This window comes from Antennarius striatus, chromosome 20, assembly GCF_040054535.1.
Source record: "Antennarius striatus isolate MH-2024 chromosome 20, ASM4005453v1, whole genome shotgun sequence".
NCBI lineage: Eukaryota > Metazoa > Chordata > Actinopteri > Lophiiformes > Antennariidae > Antennarius > Antennarius striatus.
This window is the reverse complement of record NC_090795.1, coordinates 4,039,038-4,058,088: the sequence shown is the minus strand read 5'-3', so window position 1 is coordinate 4,058,088 and position 19,051 is coordinate 4,039,038. Positions and strand designations below refer to the sequence as shown.

The 19,051-nt window shown below is 45.8% G+C and overlaps 1 protein-coding gene across 13 annotated transcripts in view; it reads left to right on the top strand.

Annotated features, from left to right (window-relative positions):
• Positions 1–19,051, top strand: part of scrib (scribble planar cell polarity protein) — a 46,058-nt gene that overhangs the window by 19,535 nt on the left and 7,472 nt on the right. For 6 of the 13 annotated variants that reach the window (XM_068343480.1, XM_068343479.1, XM_068343476.1 and 3 more), the window contains exons 3-34: positions 227–305; positions 824–913; positions 1,291–1,347; positions 1,547–1,610; positions 2,238–2,312; positions 2,511–2,655; positions 3,427–3,545; positions 3,656–3,855; positions 4,011–4,177; positions 4,330–4,457; positions 4,587–4,712; positions 4,821–5,006; positions 5,112–5,477; positions 7,033–7,095; positions 8,583–8,672; positions 8,744–8,821; positions 8,909–9,226; positions 10,047–10,127; positions 11,482–11,730; positions 12,053–12,163; positions 12,249–12,425; positions 12,507–12,623; positions 12,716–12,904; positions 13,083–13,202; positions 13,292–13,348; positions 13,907–13,963; positions 14,276–14,356; positions 16,261–16,665; positions 17,374–17,445; positions 17,598–17,651; positions 18,036–18,089; positions 18,293–18,415. In XM_068343480.1, the coding sequence (XP_068199581.1) occupies positions 227–305; positions 824–913; positions 1,291–1,347; positions 1,547–1,610; positions 2,238–2,312; positions 2,511–2,655; positions 3,427–3,545; positions 3,656–3,855; positions 4,011–4,177; positions 4,330–4,457; positions 4,587–4,712; positions 4,821–5,006; positions 5,112–5,477; positions 7,033–7,095; positions 8,583–8,672; positions 8,744–8,821; positions 8,909–9,226; positions 10,047–10,127; positions 11,482–11,730; positions 12,053–12,163; positions 12,249–12,425; positions 12,507–12,623; positions 12,716–12,904; positions 13,083–13,202; positions 13,292–13,348; positions 13,907–13,963; positions 14,276–14,356; positions 16,261–16,665; positions 17,374–17,445; positions 17,598–17,651; positions 18,036–18,089; positions 18,293–18,415 (4,298 nt within the window). The remainder of the gene's footprint in view (positions 1–226; positions 306–823; positions 914–1,290; positions 1,348–1,546; positions 1,611–2,237; positions 2,313–2,510; positions 2,656–3,426; positions 3,546–3,655; positions 3,856–4,010; positions 4,178–4,329; positions 4,458–4,586; positions 4,713–4,820; positions 5,007–5,111; positions 5,478–7,032; positions 7,096–8,582; positions 8,673–8,743; positions 8,822–8,908; positions 9,227–10,046; positions 10,128–11,481; positions 11,731–12,052; positions 12,164–12,248; positions 12,426–12,506; positions 12,624–12,715; positions 12,905–13,082; positions 13,203–13,291; positions 13,349–13,906; positions 13,964–14,275; positions 14,357–16,260; positions 16,666–17,373; positions 17,446–17,597; positions 17,652–18,035; positions 18,090–18,292; positions 18,416–19,051) is intronic. The other 7 variants (XM_068343475.1, XM_068343474.1, XM_068343482.1 and 4 more) reach the window with 7 other exon arrangements.

Below are 19,051 nucleotides of genomic sequence, written 5' to 3'. Positions count from 1 at the left end.
GAGACATTAATGTACAGTACATTAGTGTACACGTCCTCCTGGTACAACTTGCGTTTTTTTCTGGTAACTTTTTCTTCTTCCTTTCTTCCGCTTTTCCGATCCTGGCCATCTGGTTGTGATTACAAGAAACTTAAATGATTTGCACCGGAGACTGTGATACACAACCCCCCCCCCTCGCCCGTGCTTTGTGTTTCCATGGTACTGACTCCCTTTCTTTCTCTTACAGACATTCCTGAGATCCCCGAGAGCATTAAGTTTTGCAGGGCTTTGGAGATCGCAGACTTCAGTGGAAACCCCCTGTCCAGGTGAGCAAATAGAAACACATCGTCTCTGTAGTCTTCTTCGATCTTAGAGAACTTAGTTCATGTCCAAGTGCGACATGACAAGTGTGCGCTGTAATCACCTTGATGTGTTAGAGTAAATATGCTATGAATCACATCCTTTGAATATAACGTCTGCGCTTCATGCTGATTTGTAACTTCCTCTTCGCTTACATGTGTATAATTCATGGACAAATGTCTGGATGTGGGATCATGTTTTGTGCGACAATGAATTTTCTCATCAAACACATCTCTGTCACATTAACATGACCTGGATAGAAGTTAATCCCTATGTATATTAAGTCACTGCTACACTGCTCTTTTACCACATCCCCCATCAGTGATATCTATGATTAAAATTCAGCTTTCAGATACCTCATGTGTAATAAATAAACTCTAATGACAACATTTGAAGGGATGATAGACTTTGTGCATCTCCATTGAACCTGCGCATCGGACAACCTTCTATAGCCACCATTTCTTCTCCTGTCTCCCTTCCTCAGATTGCCAGATGGCTTCACTCAGCTCAGAGCGCTGGCTCACTTGGCGCTCAACGACGTGTCTTTGCAGACGTTGCCCAACGACATTGGAAAGTATGTACACATACACAAAAACCTGTAGTGAGATAAAATCGATTTCATTGATATTTCTGGCTGTGATGGAAAAATCCAACTGGTATGTGTTGCTAGAGGAGAGGCTTTGACCAGATCTTCAATGCATTGTGAGATGAAGAAGGAGGTTTTGAAGGAGTAAATCTGTCACTCGTTGGGCTCTCAAGGCAGCCTGTCTCTCGGCTTCGTGCCACTGCTGTACTCAGGCAGATGGAAGAGACCCCTCACCATGCCAGGCAGCCCAGATGAACAGACCTGCCATCTGACTAACCAACCTGCCTCTCGTCTCCTCCACTTCTCCCCCATCCTCTCTATTCTATGCCTGCCAACCCTTTTCGCTGTCTCCCCTCCTCTTCCAGCCTTGCCAACCTTGTGACGTTGGAGCTCAGGGAAAACCTGCTGAAGTCTTTGCCCACGTAAGTGTTCTCTCCCTCTGTGCACATGTGCAATAGTGCTGATCTATTACCCAACACCTCCATCATTTGTTAAGTGTGCAGCGTAGGCTTCAAACCTTCCTTGAGTATGTCACTTCACGGGAATGAATGGCATGTCTTTGGTGTTTCAATGCATACGTTTTTGTGCCTGACTGCATGTACTGTTTTTATGCAAATCCAGGTCACTCTCTTTCCTGGTGAAACTGGAACAGCTGGACCTGGGCAGCAATGAACTGGAAACTTTAGTAAGTCAGTAACTCACCTCTAACTGTATAACATATAATCCAGGAGTTATTCATGCTGTTGCTGAGAGCAAACCTTTAGTTCTGACAATAAGCATTTTGCAGCGCACACACAGTGACGTCTGCAAAAAATGTCTCTCAAATTCACACCCCAGTAATTATGTCCTGAACCACATGTTTACCTCACTGCACACTGCAGAGCCGGTTTGTCAGACCCAGGTGCCAGCATGCATTGTGCCCCACAGCAAATGCTGCTTCACGTCCCGATCACGCTCACATACAGTACCTTAATAAAGGAGGGTAAGCAATGCCTCATGATGTAACAGACCTAGAGGCTGATCAGACGATGAAACATTACCAACCTGCACATCTTTTCTGAGCCACTGCTTCACTAACATTTTAGCATTTACAGTTTCATTTGAACTGATCTTTAGAGACTTGAGAGCAGTGATGCCCATTAACTAGATTAAGTTTCAACAGAGGTGTGAATGACAATGAGATTTTTAGCTTATGAGATAAAATCAATATTCTAGCACGTACCTATAATAAAAAGTTAGATGCCTTTGGTTTGCACTTCAAACTATAACAACATTCTTCCTCTTGTTCCTTCTACTTGGTGTCATCTTTTAGCCAGACACCCTGGGTGCCCTCCCCAACCTGAGGGAGCTCTGGCTGGACCGTAACCAGCTGTCCTCATTACCACCAGTAAGTGTAAATTAATAGAAGACCTTCATAACTGGCCTTTTGGAAAGACTGTATTTTCTTTTAAATGTAGATCGCTCACACACAGAAACACATTCCATTTAACTTCTGCTTTGTTTTCTCTTCAGAAGATAATGATTTTATTGGCATTTATTGTGTGTGTGTGTGTGTGTGTGTGTGTGTGTGTGTGTGTGTGTGTAGGAGCTGGGAAATCTCCGGAGGCTGGTGTGTCTGGACGTGTCAGAGAATCGTCTGGAGGAGCTTCCCTCGGAGCTCAATGGCCTCCTGGCTCTCACTGACCTGCTGCTCACACAGAATGTGTTGGAGGTTGTCCCAGACAGCATAGGTGAGTAACGCGAGGAGGACAATATCTCAGCAAGGACTTAGAATGTTGATTAAGTAAGTACAATTCAGGAAGTTTAAACCTCAGCAGACATTGATACATTGCACAACAGTTTGTAATCCTTGCAAATGCGGTTTTACAATTCTGGACATTTCTAAACAACTCTTGTCACGATTTCAAGTTGAAAATACAAAAAAAAATGGCACTAAGTAATTGAGCAGGACTGTGCACTTGCATATTTTTGGTTTGCAAGTGCAGCAACTTGTCAAATGTCACGTGTTGTTGCAGGAAACACTGGCCCGTTCAAAATTTTGCAGAAGCACGTTGTGTTGTTACAACAGAAGTCTGAACAGGGTCTTATAAAAGCAGGATATGCTCAGTCTTTCGTGTATTTCGCACATATTAGATTTTCAGGTGTTTCACAAAAACCAGAATGGATCAGTTCAGTATCACAGTAGAGAAAGTAGTGTGTTTGTTTCCATGAGCGAGCAAAGTATGTCTTTTCAGGTGTTTGTGGAAAGCCATATAATGAGGCAGTGCTAGTTGAAGCAAACCTGGATTTGTCAACTGTAAGAGACGGTGCTCTGTCAAATTAGAGCAGCACTGCACTCTCCTGGAGATTTAGGGTAAATGATGAGTAGCACAAGCCAACAAAATAGCTGTATGGCAATTCTTTTATTTGAATTCGGTTTATTCCAGAGCATGAGCCTAATGTAATGTAACCCAGCTAGCATGATTCCTACTAATACTTTTTTCTATGTGCTTTGTGTCCAGGAGGCCTGAAACAGCTGTCCATCTTGAAAGTGGACCAGAACAGACTGACCCACCTGACTGACTCCATAGGAGAGTGTGAGAACCTTACAGAGCTCGTCTTGACGGAAAACCTTTTACAGGTATCGTGAAGAACATCCTTGTCCTCACCCAGTATCTGAAGGCATTTATCATCTGTTTCCCTTTTTCATTTTTACTCATTATTAATGGCTTCTGTTTTGCTCTCTCAAAGTCACTTCCTCGCTCGCTGGGCAAGCTGAAGAAGCTGACTAATCTGAATGTAGACCGCAACCGTTTGGGAAGTGTTCCCAAAGAGCTGGGGGGTTGTGCCAGCCTCAACGTTCTCTCACTGAGAGACAACCGCCTGGGGAAACTTCCTGCAGAGCTCGCAGATGCCACTGAGCTACATGTGCTGGATGTGGCTGGAAACCGGTAACCTCATTTAGCTTCCTGGACTGTTAATAATATAAAGTAGCTCATTGTCCGAAGTCTAAAGACATCTTTCATTGTCTCTTGTCATTAAATTTGTTGTTACATGATCCAGGCTCATATTTTCAGTGACTTACCTCATCCTTTCTCCTGTCCAGATTACAAAACCTGCCTTTTGCCCTGACTAACCTCAACCTGAAGGCCATGTGGCTCGCAGAAAACCAGTCACAGCCAATGCTCAAGTTCCAGACGGAGGATGACGAGCGCACTGGAGAGAAGGTGTTGACCTGCTATTTATTACCCCAGCAGCCTTCTCCAAGTCTAGGTAAGCAGTCAGTGAAGGTGGTGTAACCCAGTTCACGATGTAATAGTGGTATATTATAGGTTTTTGACATCTGTTAGCAGAAAATGTTCTTGTCCAGTCAAGATTCAAGAAACAACTATTAGCTCAGCTTAGCATCTTTCTCTCCACCACAGAGAACTTGTTGCAGAACAGTGTGGATGACAGCTGGACGGACAGCAACCTGAACAGAGTGTCAGTCATTCAGTTCCAGGAGGAGACCAAAGCAGAGGAGGAGGATGACGAGGCTGCTGCCGACCGTAGAGTGAGCATTCACAACACCCTCGCCGTCATTAAGCTGAGATCATGTTCTGCTGCCGGTCAGCATTGATTCTGGACATCCCTGTCATAATTTGTTTGGACTAACCCAGATTTATACTGTACTTTATTTCAGGGCCTTCAGCGCAGAGCCACACCACACCCCAGTGAGCTGAAGGTGATGAAGAAGGTGATTGAAGAGAGGAGAAATGAAGCTTTCACATCGCGACCTGATGGAGAAGAAGAGTCCATTGACCCACAGGTATATTCTGTGATCTGGTTTGTGCCATAAATCAGTTTCTGGAGGGCAAACCAGAACCATCACTCCACTGCGTCATCACTCACGGATGCTAACTGCTTTCGGTTTTAGGAGAAGCGGCTCAGTGACCTTTCCAATCAGAGTCATGACTCTCAAGTGTCCAATAGCACGCTCTCAGCCACCTCCCATGAGGAACGACGCAACGTGACCGTGGCCTCACACAGAGAGGACTTAGTAGATGGTCACTACCCTCATGAAGAGGAAGAGCTGGATGAGATGGAGGTGGAGTACATTGAGGTGAATATTTAGAATATTTTACTTGAGATCTTGTAGACTTTGCTAAAAAATCCTTCCTGCCCTCCACCTTTTTAATCAATTAACTCTGGCCCTGGTTTTCTCCAGCCCACTGTGCACTTTGCAGAGGAGCCCATCATCCGCGGTGGAGAAGAGGACGAAGAGGAGGACGGCGAAGATGGCGAGAGGAGTGACGAAGAAGACGAAAGGCCTGCCTTTCCCATGGAAAAGCAGCGTCTGATCAGAAAAGACACGCCACACTACAAGAAGCACTTCAAAATCACCAAGCTGCCGAAGCCCGAGGCTGTGGCCGCGCTGCTACAGGGCTTCAGCCCTGGCGGCCTCAACTCTACGACGCAGGCTGCAGAGGACGAGCGGGACGAGGAGGAAGACGAGAGTCTATCCACCCCTCTACACCATCACAGGATAGAGGAGCTGGTGGACGGCCAGCAGGTCAACTCCAGTCAAGTAAAGGTAAAGGAGTGATTCCTGCACAGTGTTTCCTGCACAGGACATATAGTAGTCTAATGTTGTGATATTACACATACAATCAGTTTGGTTAGCTTATTGTATGCTCAAAATAAATTACGCGTTTTTCTTGCTCATTGCCTCTATGCAAAGACAACACTGTCTGCATCGAGTGCTGTTACCACCTTGCAAGATGCATTCTGTTCGGAGCACTTCTTCAGGATGTGGCTTTGCATGCGAGGGCACTGTGGAAATGACAGCCTTGACCCTCGAGTCGTGAATCAAGGAGAAGTCGATTCTGTGGTTTACCTGCGTCTCACCGTTACGTCTCAGATTACCTCCCTGAGTGCCAAGGTGTCTCTCACCACCTATGAACACTCAGATGTTAGAGCTGATTATGCCCCCAGTGACATCAAACGATTAAGATTCTCTGACACAAAAGAAGGTTAACACATCGTGTCTTGTTCGGAGACAAATTAGAGCGGTTTAATTCCACACCACACAGATAGCCGCTTGGTTTCTGTTCATGCACACATTCCCATTTGAATCCTTTTCTATAAAAAGCAGCTGCAGGCCTTTCTTAAACCTGATCCACCAATCTGTCTGAACCTGTTTCAATTATAATTGCTTATATTTGCTCTTTTCTTTTGTATGATGTGTGTGTATGAATAGAGTGAGTGAAATCTGCCCTGGCACTGCTGAAGAAACGAATCTCCTTATTGATCTCATAATAATATCACATTTGGGCCAATCTAATGAAACAGTTTGATTGATCATGCTGGTTGTAGAAAGACTGTGATGAAACACTATCATCTCACCAGCTCAGTCGTGTGCTTTGTGGACTTGTGTCAGTGATTGTGGGTGTGATTGTGTTGCAAACCTCAGACCAACCAGAACATTTACTGGCAGAGCTGGAATGAGAGATCTGGAGAGTCTTGTTTGTGTCATCAGATAAGAATCTTTTGCAGAATGTCCCAGGTTTTTTTTGTTTTTTTTGTTTTTAACAATCAAACCAATATAAAATTCTGTGATTTTCTTACACTTTCTTTGTTGAACTTTCTGTAAATGACTTTTGGCAAGTCATCTTTTGGATTTTTTTTTACTTTTCATAGCCTTAAAATGTTCTATAATTTTGTACAGTATTTCTTTGTATATACAAGTAACCCTGTTTTATTAAAGACTTGCTACTGGAGGACTTTGCATTCTGTGGTTTGGAGGCTGGTCCGTTTCAGCAATGGGAGCTTTTGCCTTCTCTTGTCTGCTCTCTCTACACTGTGTGGAGCTCAGGCTTTTGGTCTAGTCTTTCTGCCTCTGCCTGTATTTGCTTCTGGTGGCTGGGGAGTGAGTGTGGGAGTGCATCTGTTTCGAGGTGAACGAGAACGTCCCCGTTAACCTGCAAGCTGACAGGAGGGGGAAGAGTGGTGGGTGTGCTTGATGAAATTTATGGAGAGAAGTCTGAGACTGTTTAATTTTCCTTTCATTTAATTTGGTGTGAGTGGGAGCACATTTTTATTTTGGCCTGACTAATCCGCATGCCTCTCGCTGGTTCCTGTCCTAACAGGGGGTGTCATTTGATCAAGTCAATAATCTGCTGATTGAACCTGCTCGAATTGAGGAGGAAGAGGTCTGTACATACTGTTTCCCGTCCAATCTCTCTTCGTGTCCTTCACTCACCCACTCATTCACCCACCTGTATTCAGAGGTAGCGCCTACAGACAATCCATGGTAACCCAATCACCAGGGACTCCCTAACCACCACTCATCATACGATGACCAGCGTGGCAGAACTGGATGCAGGACGGGTCGTGTGACCTTCATTCATTCACAGTCAATTCTGACGTATTCAATTCATTTTCAGCTTGTGAGGCTAAAATTTGTTCCAGGCTGGCTAATCATTTCTTCACACTACGGCAGTTGTAATTAAGAAGTTTAACTCAACACCAGTTGATAATTAAGACACCATACAAGTGATTTTAATGCATTAGTCACAGCTAATAACAAACAAAATGGTACTTAAAGGATTAATTAATCCTTTTTTTTAATGAATTGTGTGAGCAGCAGTAGAATGTGTGGGTGTATTTAACCACAGGACATCTTTATCTAGAGCCTGTAATGCAGCGGTAGTTCAACCCCAGAGCTGCGTCTTCTGTAGGACGGCCTCACAACTGCATCCACATTAAAGGCAAGAGGCAATTTTTTTCCGCTCGCAATAAGTTAAAGCGGACATTCGCATGCTCTTCATAGCCACAACGATAAATCCCAATTAAGCATCGTGTTCTGCCACACTTCGTCTCCGTCCTCGTCCTTTTCCTCTGCTTCTGCTGCTTTGCTCCTTTTCATCCCATCCATGCTGTGCTGCCCTGGAATGGATGTGCTGGTTTCACTGTGATGAGGCAAGTCTTCTTCACCAGCTTCCTCCAGGTGTGCCTTTTTTTTTCTACAGTAGATTGCAGGAAATTCAACGGTCAACCTGAGGAAGAGCTCCAGTTTGTTGAAGATGGATGAAGTTTCCTTCTCCGTACTGTACTTTAACTGTTGTAAAGCTGTGGTAAATGCAGTAATGTGAAGAGGCACATGGCCTACATGTCTTATATTTGACATTACATGAACTGACAATTGATATTTGAGTTGTAGTTCATTTAATCTGGTGTTTTTCTGTTTATATTGTATAAGAAAAGTCTTCTGTGCTGTTTATCCTTGGTGAAGAATCTTTTCAGTTTCAGCTGAATTGTATTTATGTTTACTACTACAAGGAATGCTGGTGCTTCTACACCATGATAGTTCCCACATCCAAGACACGGCACTCTTTCCATCTATTTCCTCTTCTTCTTCCACCTCTCCATTTTTTGTCTCCATTCCTCCCCTTTTGCATGGCTTGCAAGAATGCAGGAGATACATAGTGTGTTATTCAGTGTTTACCTCACATTTTTAGACCCTCCTGCCACACACACGTGCACACACACATTTTTGTGAAACCTCCAAATTGAATTAAAAATGGTTTAAGCCAAACCCAAGGAATAACCTTGTAGGCTAGCCTCCCTGTCAGTCAGTCCTGGGGGGTGTTTTGAGGGCTTTCACTCCCTGTGCTGACTCCCCCTACTTGACTTGCAGCACACCTTGACTATTCAGAGACAAACAGGCGGCCTGGGCATCAGCATCGCCGGAGGGAAGGGGTCCACACCTTACAAGGGAGACGATGAGGTAAGACAGACATCTGGATCGGTTGAAGAAAGAAAAATTCATGGATTACGCAACTTTTTTTTTGTCTGCAGGGAATTTTCATCTCCAGAGTGTCTGAGGACGGTCCTGCAGCCAGAGCCGGGGTAAAAGTGGGAGACAAGCTCTTGGAGGTACCACACTTCATGCCACATCCTGTTTTGTAGTAGTATGTTTAATATAAGCGCAGTGCAGTCAGTTTATCGATGCGTTTGGCTCAGGTGAACGGCGTGGACCTCCACGAGGCGGAACATCACACCGCCGTCGAAGCGCTCCGTAGCTCCGGCGAAACAGTTTCCATGTCGGTGCTGCGAGAGCGCATGGTGGAACCGGAGAACGCCATCACCACCACGCCACTGAGGCCCGAGGACGATTACTTCCCGCGGGAGAGACGGAGCAGCGGCCTGGCTTTCAACCTGGAGACGACTCCCAGCGGGCCTCAGCAGCGGCTCTCCACCTGCCTGATCCGAAACGACCGGGGGCTGGGATTCAGTATCGCAGGGGGCAAAGGCTCCACGCCCTACCGCACGGGAGACACAGTGAGACACAGCAGCTATTATTATTGATCATTATTCAGTTGTTTCTCAGGACCAATAGTTGCAGATTCCATTACTGCTTGCGTTCAAAGACTCCAAGAAACTCCTGATATTTGATGCAGAAACAATCCACCGCTCCAACCGCTAACTAGCTGGAACACAGTGGAAGTGTTTGCAGTAACCGTCTCGGTCACGGCGATCTTTCCGTAACGGTGACTATTCTAGCTGCAGCGTATTCAGCCGTCACCAAGGAGACGGAGATATGAATAGTTCAGCCTTGACACTGGATAGTTCAACTAGAATTTGACGGGCTGAGGTGTCTATTTGGGTCAGTGCAGTGCTACGTTTGCAGCCCGTCGAGCACACAAAGAGGAAAGGATCGGTGAACGTTAGGATTGTAAGTCTGGCCTCTCCTTTCAAAAGCTTGTTTGGTAACAGATGCAGCGACTTGCTCGACTGTCATCTGACCCGAGGAGGAGGTGCAGGAGACTTGGCTTCAGCATGTGTTTACATACGTTGTTGTTTTGATGAGACTGAACAGGACTGTAATTACAGAAGTGGACTTCTCTGTTACGTCTGCATGAAACAATTTAATTTACTTTTTTTTGTCACCGGTTTCCTCAACTTTGAAGAATAGTGTTCAGTTTCAACACTTAAGTCCACTCTCTTTAATATTATACAGGCCGGGAGGCTGGCTAAGATGTATGAAACGATTTAGTGTATGTTACATATATTATACCACATTTGTTTGTGTGGTAATTCAGTCATCTGCTTTCAAATGTTTTTAAAAATTTAAACTTGTGATGTTTTTCCTGTGTTTTAGGGAATATACATCTCTCGTATCGCAGACGGAGGAGCGGCGCACCGCGACAGCACGCTGCGAGTCGGAGACAGGGTGATCTCTGTGAGTAGGACACGCCCCCTTGCATCCTTATAAGGGCATTATTACATTCACTGTGATCAGAAGAGGATTGTCTTGACAGTGTTTTTGTGGGTGTAAGAAGGGAAATCATTTCCTCTCCCTTTTCTCACCTGTAGTAAAGTTTTTGGTTCAGGTAGAATTTAAAAGAGAACTTAAAAACTGTCATTTCTACGTAGTTTTCTAGATCCATCAAACTAACTTGATTTGGGATCCTATGCTGACCATATTCAGAAAATTAAGACATCTTGTAGTCTAATTCTAATAGTATTGTTTTAATAGTGTAGAAATATTGTTTTATCTGTAAGGGATTCCTGCACGACTTCACCCTGTTCCCTGTCTGATCTCACACACTGCTTGGCTTTGCTCTCCTTTCTCTATTAGTTTACCTTCAGTTGCATCTCAACAACATTTTTTACACTTTCATCACATCATTTCTGTCAACGGATTGATGGTCCATTCTGTTCTCTCGGTGAAATGCAGAAAAGGCTTTTAGATTGCGCTCCATCTTTTCTTGACAGGTTTTCTGCTCTTTGTTCGTAGCCTTTTGTCTTTTCTCCCTCCCTCCATCTGCACGCTCACTAATGCATTAAACACATCTCCTCGCCTGCTTGGTGGTGGGTATGGTGTTGGGTTGGAGCTTGCTGAGCCTGTCGCCCCTGCTGACATGTGGACTCACCTGTGTGTCGCCATGGCAGCAGGCGCAGCAGCATGTCGGCCCTCGGTAAGAGCTGGTACTGCCGGGCCAGCGCTGACCTCTGCTTGTCACTTAAAACTGTGTGCGCCCAAAATATTGAAGTTAAAATCCAGAGTTGGTAGAACTAATGCTGAATTAACTCTTTATAAAGTTGTCTGAGGTCTTCTCTGTTTACCTTTGTTGACTTAAAATCAAACATTTTTGTGGGAGGGAGGCATCTCTTTTTGAGGTTTAAGTTAACAAAGGCAAAAAGTGTTCAACTGGTGACTTTACAAGATGGCAGCAAAAGCAATTAAATATAAACTGACTTAAGAGAATTTTAGGACTCTTCTGGAAAACAATAGCGCTGCTTGCTTGTAGCTTTCCTCTGATGCTCTGCCAGCTTAAATTGCCTGCAGCAGCCCACTGATACCTCTCCTCCCTCTTCTCCTGCCTGTTCCTTTGGTTCTGTGTTGGTGTCTTACTCAAATAACCGTACCTACTTGGGTGAAGTCAAATTCTTTATTATAAAGTATTTGTTTAGCAAATTAGATCAGAGCAGAATGATATCAGGATTTGTAGCACTTATTTGTGAGGCCTTATGTCAATGGCAGTGTCCCAGTGGCCTGACCCCCTCCCTGGTTGGTTTTACTGCTGATTCAGATCAATGGTGTAGACATGACAGAGGCCAGGCATGACCAGGCAGTAGCGCTCCTTACTGGCACCTCCCCCACCATTGCCCTCTTGGTGGAACGAGACCCAAAAGCACCAGGGGGCTCTCCAGGTCAGTCCAGGGCCAGAGCCCACTCCCCTCCGCCCCCTGAACCATCAGATTCACCAGACCAGGAGGAGGAAGGCCTCAACCTTCATGGGAACCACCTGAGCCAGATGGAAGACGAGTATCCCATCGAGGTGAGGCCTTATAGCGACTTGATTGGCTGCAGATAGGACGATTAAGATTAATGTTTTTAATCCCTGCCCCATATTTAATGCTACCCAGTTCCAGAGAAGATGGTGCATGGTATGAAGGCTTGGTTGAATTTACATGCTGGTTTGCAGTAGAGTGTAGGTTGTTTTATGTCCAGTTAATAGGAATGTAAATACATATGTCTGGAGGTAGGTTTTTGTCTTCTAGAATTATAGCTGTGGATGTCATCGTTACCTAGTGTTCAGTGAATTAGGCTTGAAATTTGTTCATGCTCTAAAACTCTTCGCCTGCAACTAATGCTAACAGGAAGTGACCCTGGTGAAGTCAGGCGGTCCCCTCGGCCTGAGCATCGTAGGAGGCAGCGATCACGCCAGTCACCCGTTTGGCATCAATGAGCCCGGAGTGTTCATCTCCAAGGTAAAACTGGTGAACTTCCTTATTTCTAAATGTTCTGTAATTGCACTCTGATGTGTTCGATGTGTCATGTTCATCTCATTGCCAGGTGATCCCTCATGGTCTTGCGTGTCAAAGTGGTCTGCGTGTCGGCGACCGCATTTTGGAAGTGAACTCAATCGACCTACGTCACGCCACGCACCAGGAAGCTGTGCGATCCCTGCTGGCCAACAAGCAGGAGATCCGCATGTTGGTACGGAGAGATCCCTCACCACCGGGGATGCAGGTGAGGCGTCGAAATACATCTACTGATAGAAAGAATTGATCGCCTCAGCTTTTATGTTAAGACAAATGTGTATCGCTGCAGGAAATCGTGATCCAGAAACAACCCGGGGAGAAGCTCGGCATCAGTATCCGGGGAGGGGCCAAAGGTCATGCAGGAAACCCTTTTGATGCCACAGATGAAGGCATCTTCATCTCCAAGGTTATTGTATTAATATACCAAAAGGAATCTTGAGCTCTGATTAGCTGCAGCTATAATGACTGACACCTCAATTATGGTGGATATTTAAACAGGTTAGTTCGAGCGGCGCAGCAGCGAGAGATGGCCGGCTGCAGGTCGGCATGCGGATCCTGGAGGTGAACAACCACAGCCTGCTGGGGATGACGCACACGGAGGCAGTGAGGGTTCTCCGTGCCATTGGAGACTCCCTGGGAATGCTGGTGTGTGATGGATTCGACCCACGAAAAGTGGCTGCTGTCGAGGTAAAACCCCACAGAAAAGAAAAAAAATTAATCCCATAAACATACATAAAGAATGGAATTTAAATCTGTAGAATTAATTTAAATGATGTTAAATAAAACACTGCTTCCTCTGGTTTTTATCTATTTGATTCGTTTAGATTACATTCTTAAGCAAAGCAATGTTTTGGTCAATTTTCAGGCATCTCCTGGCATCATTGCCAACCCGTTTGCAACAGGCATCGTCCGCAAGAACAGTTTGGAAAGCATCTCATCAATAGACCGAGACCTGAGCCCAGAGGAGATAGACATCATGCAGAAGGTACAGTATAGACAACATGCTGTGTTTTTTAGTGTAGTAGAATAGTTACCAGGTGTCAGGACGGTAAGGATCTAAAATCTCTCCTGCAGGAGTCTGAGATGGTGAGAGAGACATCACAGTGGGAGCGAGAAGACATGGAAAAAGTGGTGAGTGAAGCAGAAAATCTGTGCTGTTTTGGGAGGGTAGAGGTGAAATGATGTGTCAGATCAGCAGGTAGAAGGAAATACAGATGCTGCTCCGTTTTAGCTTAGGAAAAGGCTGGATTTGAGTCAGGGTGAAGCTGTAGAGGCAGAAGCTCAGTTCGGTCTGTCACGGAGTGAATGAAGCTTCTCCTCTGCACCCTGTGTTGTTTGACACAAGTATTCCTGCAATGTCACACCTTGCATGCTTTTTCTGCTCCCATAGCTAATGAATAGAGTACTTTCTAATGTGTGCGGATTCTATCCTTTCTTTCCCTTCTGTTTCTCGCTCATCTCTCCATCTTTGGTGTGTTTGGTGTGATGCAAACCCATCCGATCACTCCATCTCCATTCCACATCCCTGCTTTTGTTTCACTCCACTTCTCATCCCTTTAACACACCTTCCCTCTTTTATAAACCCCCCCCCCTCTCTCACTTTCATTGCATTATTGTGTGGCTGCGTGTCTGGGTGTCTTCCCTTCAACTCTCCTCCTCTTCCTCCTCCTCTTCCTTTCTTTGGTAAAGGAGCGTATGCGCTTGGAGCGAGAGGAGGCAACTCGCCTGCTAGAAGAGGAGACCGAGGTGAGACACTCCTCGTCAGCAGGCCTGCAGACAACCTCGTCTGCAAACAAGGGTCACCAATGTCACATGATCAGTGATTGTTGCTCTGTATTTTTAGCTTTCTTTTAAATTTAACTACTAGGGTCAATTATTTTGCCTTCTCATTGGATTTTTTGATAATAAACTTGTAGAATGTCATCAGACAGAACAAGTATAGCTTCTCTCCTTCAGTAAGACCGATTCACAGTCAGGACATCCTTGCTTGTTGTGTAATGGACCTCAATGTACTGTAGTCCCTTCTCACCTCTGTTTCTTTTATTTCTTTCACTTCAGAACATGCGCACTGGACCTTTAAAACTTGACTACAAAACCCTGGCAGCACTTCCCACCACCAGTCTGCAGAAAATCAACAGGGTAAGACTCCAGTTCTTGCGTCTTCGGGCAGCAGTCGATGATTGGCTAATAAGAAAGCCTGCACGCCTCCAGTTGTAAATTCCTTCTAACTGTGTGTGCGTGCCATGTTGGAAAGGGCCTCCATGGCTCTGAATAGACTGCCTCCTGGAATCTTGAATTTGGGGGAACGAAGTGACCCAAAGACGGTCGTTTGCCCCTCCAGACGCAGGAATGTTAGCAGCGTTTCATGTACAGTAACGTCTCGGGCAACGTTGGACCAAACTTTAAACACCACATTTGTGTGAGGTTGATGAATAACGTGTACATATGAAGGATTGATCCAAAACTTTCTAATCATTCAGAATCAGAACCAGAAAATAAAAAACAGAACGAGTGACAAAAAAAAGGTGACATTGAAATGAGTGGTGGCCAGAGGGCAGGAACCGTCATCGCTGATAAAGACTGAGAGTATGTGGAGGAAGGGAACAGCTGCCGACTATCAGCCGGCCTATCCTGTGGGATATTTTAAACTTGTACTCACTCTGAATGGGATTGAGTTGGTCTCTTGGGTGGGTGGGGTGCCAGACAGGCAGGGGGGAGTCATTGAAGAGGAGCAGACAAGTGTTAGAGTTCCCAAAGTCTACAGAAGAGTAAGTTTGAGACACACAGCGCTGTCCTCTCGTCATCCTACAGGTATATGGATCATGATTTCTCTGTCCTGTATTTGTGTTTAGTTTTGTCTTTTAGTTGATTTAACCACTTCCTTTGGTTTAAGACTATTTAGAGGAATTCCTGTTTGTAAAAAGACAAATTCTATGCTGTTCTTATTCAGGGTGTTTAAAGCTGGATTTGCTGCTGCTGCTGCTGCATGTGTTTTAAAGATATGGCAAAAAGAAAAAAAAATCATTTCAACATCAGCAGGAGTTTGAGTAAAATTATGGTTTCGTCCACATGCAACAGAAGACCAGAGTTAGGGGAGAGTTGAAGCTGGACTAATTTCCATCTTTGTCTTTGAAATTGTCATTAGAAGGAGGAATCATTTGTGATTCTGAATACAATCCACGTCTTCATTTTATTAGACACAAATATTTAAATATTCTTCAGTTAACACACTGCTGTACAAACAGAGGAAAGCACCGGGTTCAGTTCTCTTGACGATCAGCTCCTCCCTGCGTAGCCGGCCCAGGATGACCAAACCGGTAGCCTCGACCAACCCCCTACCCCCCACCTCTCCCCCCACCCCCCAGCTGTCCTTCATAGTCTGTGTCAGAGCCAAAAGGGCACTGGTTCACATTCCATCCCACTGACCCTCATCGCACCCGCAGCTCTCAGACTCAGCGTGTAGAACCACATTACATCCTCACAATGCTTGTTGTATTCTTAGTTTGGCTATTTTGATGATCAGCAGGCATGTCAAGGTCACAGCCAGTGATTCCCAAAGTCCATTTTAATCGGTGCGAAGGTAAATACGTGATATCAGTTGGGTTTTGCTCCTCCTGTAGGGGCGTTAAGTCTCCTCAGAAGGAGTCGGTCGTGTTGGAGTCAGAATGTCTGTCTTATGTGATAATGCTGTTATTTAAAGCAGTGGCTCAAGAGTGTGGACTGTAGTAACGCTTTCCGTAGCAGACGGCGGCGGCTAATGTTGGTGCTTGTAAGTTTTAATCATGTGTACATTTTTTCGCTGCTTGTGTCTAATTAGAGAAACATCTGAAAATGCAAAAATCTTAAGTTATTAGCAGCAACATTGCACAGCTTTTTACTGAAATATTTGATGCGTCTCTACAGTCCTACTCATAAAAATGGTTAATAAATTATTATCCTTTCTTCGGTCCTTTAACTTTCTTATAGATTCCACTCGGGATCATTTACCTTTAGTGGCAGTCTTCCTTTCAGTCTTTACTCTGTGTCCTTTTGCTTCTATCCAGTTCCCACTTCCTGTAAGTCTAGCTGCACCCATGGAGGCCCCCCTGCCGGCCCATTATGGCTCCCCTTTAGAGCCACTGGGCTTCAGTTTAAACCACCACACGGAACCCGAGTCCGCTCCCGGTCTGAACACGGGGCACCTCCAATCTGACCAGGCAGATTACCTTCAGGGACCCCAGCTCCTCGCTGCTGACAGTGCTGGTTCATCAACAACCATCAATTCATCAACATGTGAAGCTGAAGAAGAGGAATGCTTGGTGGACTCTCAGCCTATCAGCTTTAAAGAAAACCCTTTCTTAGTGGCCAATCGTAAAGGCAAGGGCCGTCCTCCCGGACAGCAGATCCTGTCGGGACCTCCTGTGGGCTACGGGAAGGAGGGACAGCTCCAGCCCTGGTTGTTTAGCAAGGCAAGCTGCCTGCCTGGTTGTGGTTTGGAGGCAGCATGGTGTGTTCACTCGCCGTTTGTTGCTTGGCTCACTTGCGTTTGCGTCTAGGCTTTTGAACTGTTAACCAAAGCAGTGCTTTATAGAGTTTTTTTTCTGGTTGACGTGAATCCCAAGCACCAGATGGTAACAAGCAGGAAGTGCAACGAGCGACGGAAAATGAATCTGCGTCCTGACAATAGATCATTCCTTGTTGCGTTGGTGTTGTTTTTGCTAACATGTTAACCATATCACCTGAAAAGCTACTCATTTTTTTGATTCTGCTGCAAAAATTCCTCCTTGCAGGTTTGGACTGAGTATTTTCATCATTAGGTAGCATTAGCGTCCCTGTTCTCTTAGAAATGTCGGTAAAAATGAGTTTCCTGTGTGGAGGTGTGTCTTCAGGGTGTCTGTATTCATGTCAGATTAACGACCAGCCCATGTCGCCTTGTGGATCGACAGGAATGTCTGTGCCGACAGCTGTGAGGGAAGTCATAACTCACCAAGGAGAGCAAACCTGCATGATGCACCGAAAAGCAACCAGATTATCAGCAGCTCGTTATTAACTGGACTGAAGTCTCTCCAGAACTATCGAGTGGATCTCATTGTGGTTCCTCGTTTGTGCGTGTTTTGTAGTGCAGTGAGTGAACACGGCAAATGGTGTTTTTTAATTTTGGGTCCTTGCTTTTCCAGGCGCCTTCGTCCGATTACACCAGGACCGACAGCCCTATCAGGGAAGCCCCGTACTCTCCCACCATCCAACCGGTGAGCAGCTCCTCCGCCCCGCCTCCTGCTCTCCTTCATTCATCATCTGCACTTCCTGCCATGTTCTACTTTGTTTTTGACACTTTCATGCTTTCATAGAAGAGGTTCTTGCTTTTCAGTTTAACCCTTTCGACATTTCCTCCCACCCTTAGCCCAGCCACCACTCTTCCAACAGCTCCTTGTGTACAGGCAGGGAGACCCGCTTTGTAAGTGGGTCTTCTGGCCCTCTGCACTAGCCTGGGGTTTTTATTCTGTTTTGGGTTTTTTTTAAAAACACTTCCAATGGCTGCTCTGAGCGCCCGCTCTGGTATTTAAAACGTGTGGTTCAGCTACTGCCACCGTCTGAAAAGCATGTGATGCTTCTGGTTGTCCAGCTGATGGCTGATGCTGTGCCTCATGCAGACAAAATAGATATTTCCAGTGATCAGACCGGTCCCACGTTGATCAAATTGTATGTTGTTGCTTTGCTTGGTGGCGTCATCTCGAGGCGCTCCGCTTCAGATCCCTGAGCTGCTGGTTGAAACTCAAGCAGACTCACGCATTTGATTTCATTCACATTCCTTTTGTTTGATTTTTTTTTCCCCCCACAGGCAAACATTCATTACACTTCCACTCCCACTGCCAAGGAGGACACGCCATCATCAGTGAGTGTCATGAAAGCAGTCTTTGAGAATTTGATTTGTATCGTTTGGGTTCAAACCAGCGACTACCTGAGTTCTGATTCACATCCATTCATTCGTTTTAAGTTGGCATTCATTCTCAGTTTGGTTTGTGAAACTGAAAATCTTAAGATTCAAAAATTCTCCTGACTTGACTTCCCTAAAATACAACTTTGTCTCATTTCCAGACGCGGCCCGGTGCCATCCAGCCGGTTGGGCGCGTGTGGCAGAGTACCTCCCCCGCCACCCCGGACGGCAACAGTCCCAACCCTTTCCAGCATGGTCCCTCCCCCTTCAACTCCCAGACCTCTGTAAGACCCCTCACCACCACATCGTGATGTTGTAAACCCACAATCAGCTCAGCAGGCGGCGCCGGAAACGCCGAGCGGCGTCTCGGCGGCGCAGCAGGGATGTAGATAATTAAAGCACAGGGCTAATTTGTTTCTAAAGAAGCTACAACCAAAGTCGGCGGGGGGGTTAGGGGGTCGGGTGTGTGTTGATGGTGTCGTCCCCAGGCACGCCTGGAGGTGCAGGAGGAGAACTTCCTGTAATTTCAGCTTTACTTTATTCTTCCTCTGACAAGCAGCAGAGCAGGATGGGTAAATAACAGAGGCTACGGCGTCATCTCACATCCTCCTGATTGTTTCATTCAGAAAACTCTGTCCAGGCCCTACTGTGTGTCTTTCTCTGACATACCACCCCCCCCCACACACATGCACACATGAAACGGGAGCCATGCTGTTCACCTGTTCTCCACAGTCGTGCTGTTTTTTCCCCATCGTCTACCCTCTCCTCCATCACCGTCTGTCTGTTCTTCCCACCTCCTCTTCTTCCTCTCGGCCTCTTTTACCATCTGAAACCTTCCATGCCAAACCCACCCCCTCCCTCCCTCCCTCCCACCCCCCCACCTGCAGCCTCGTGCCCCCTCCCTTACCTCGCCCGACGAG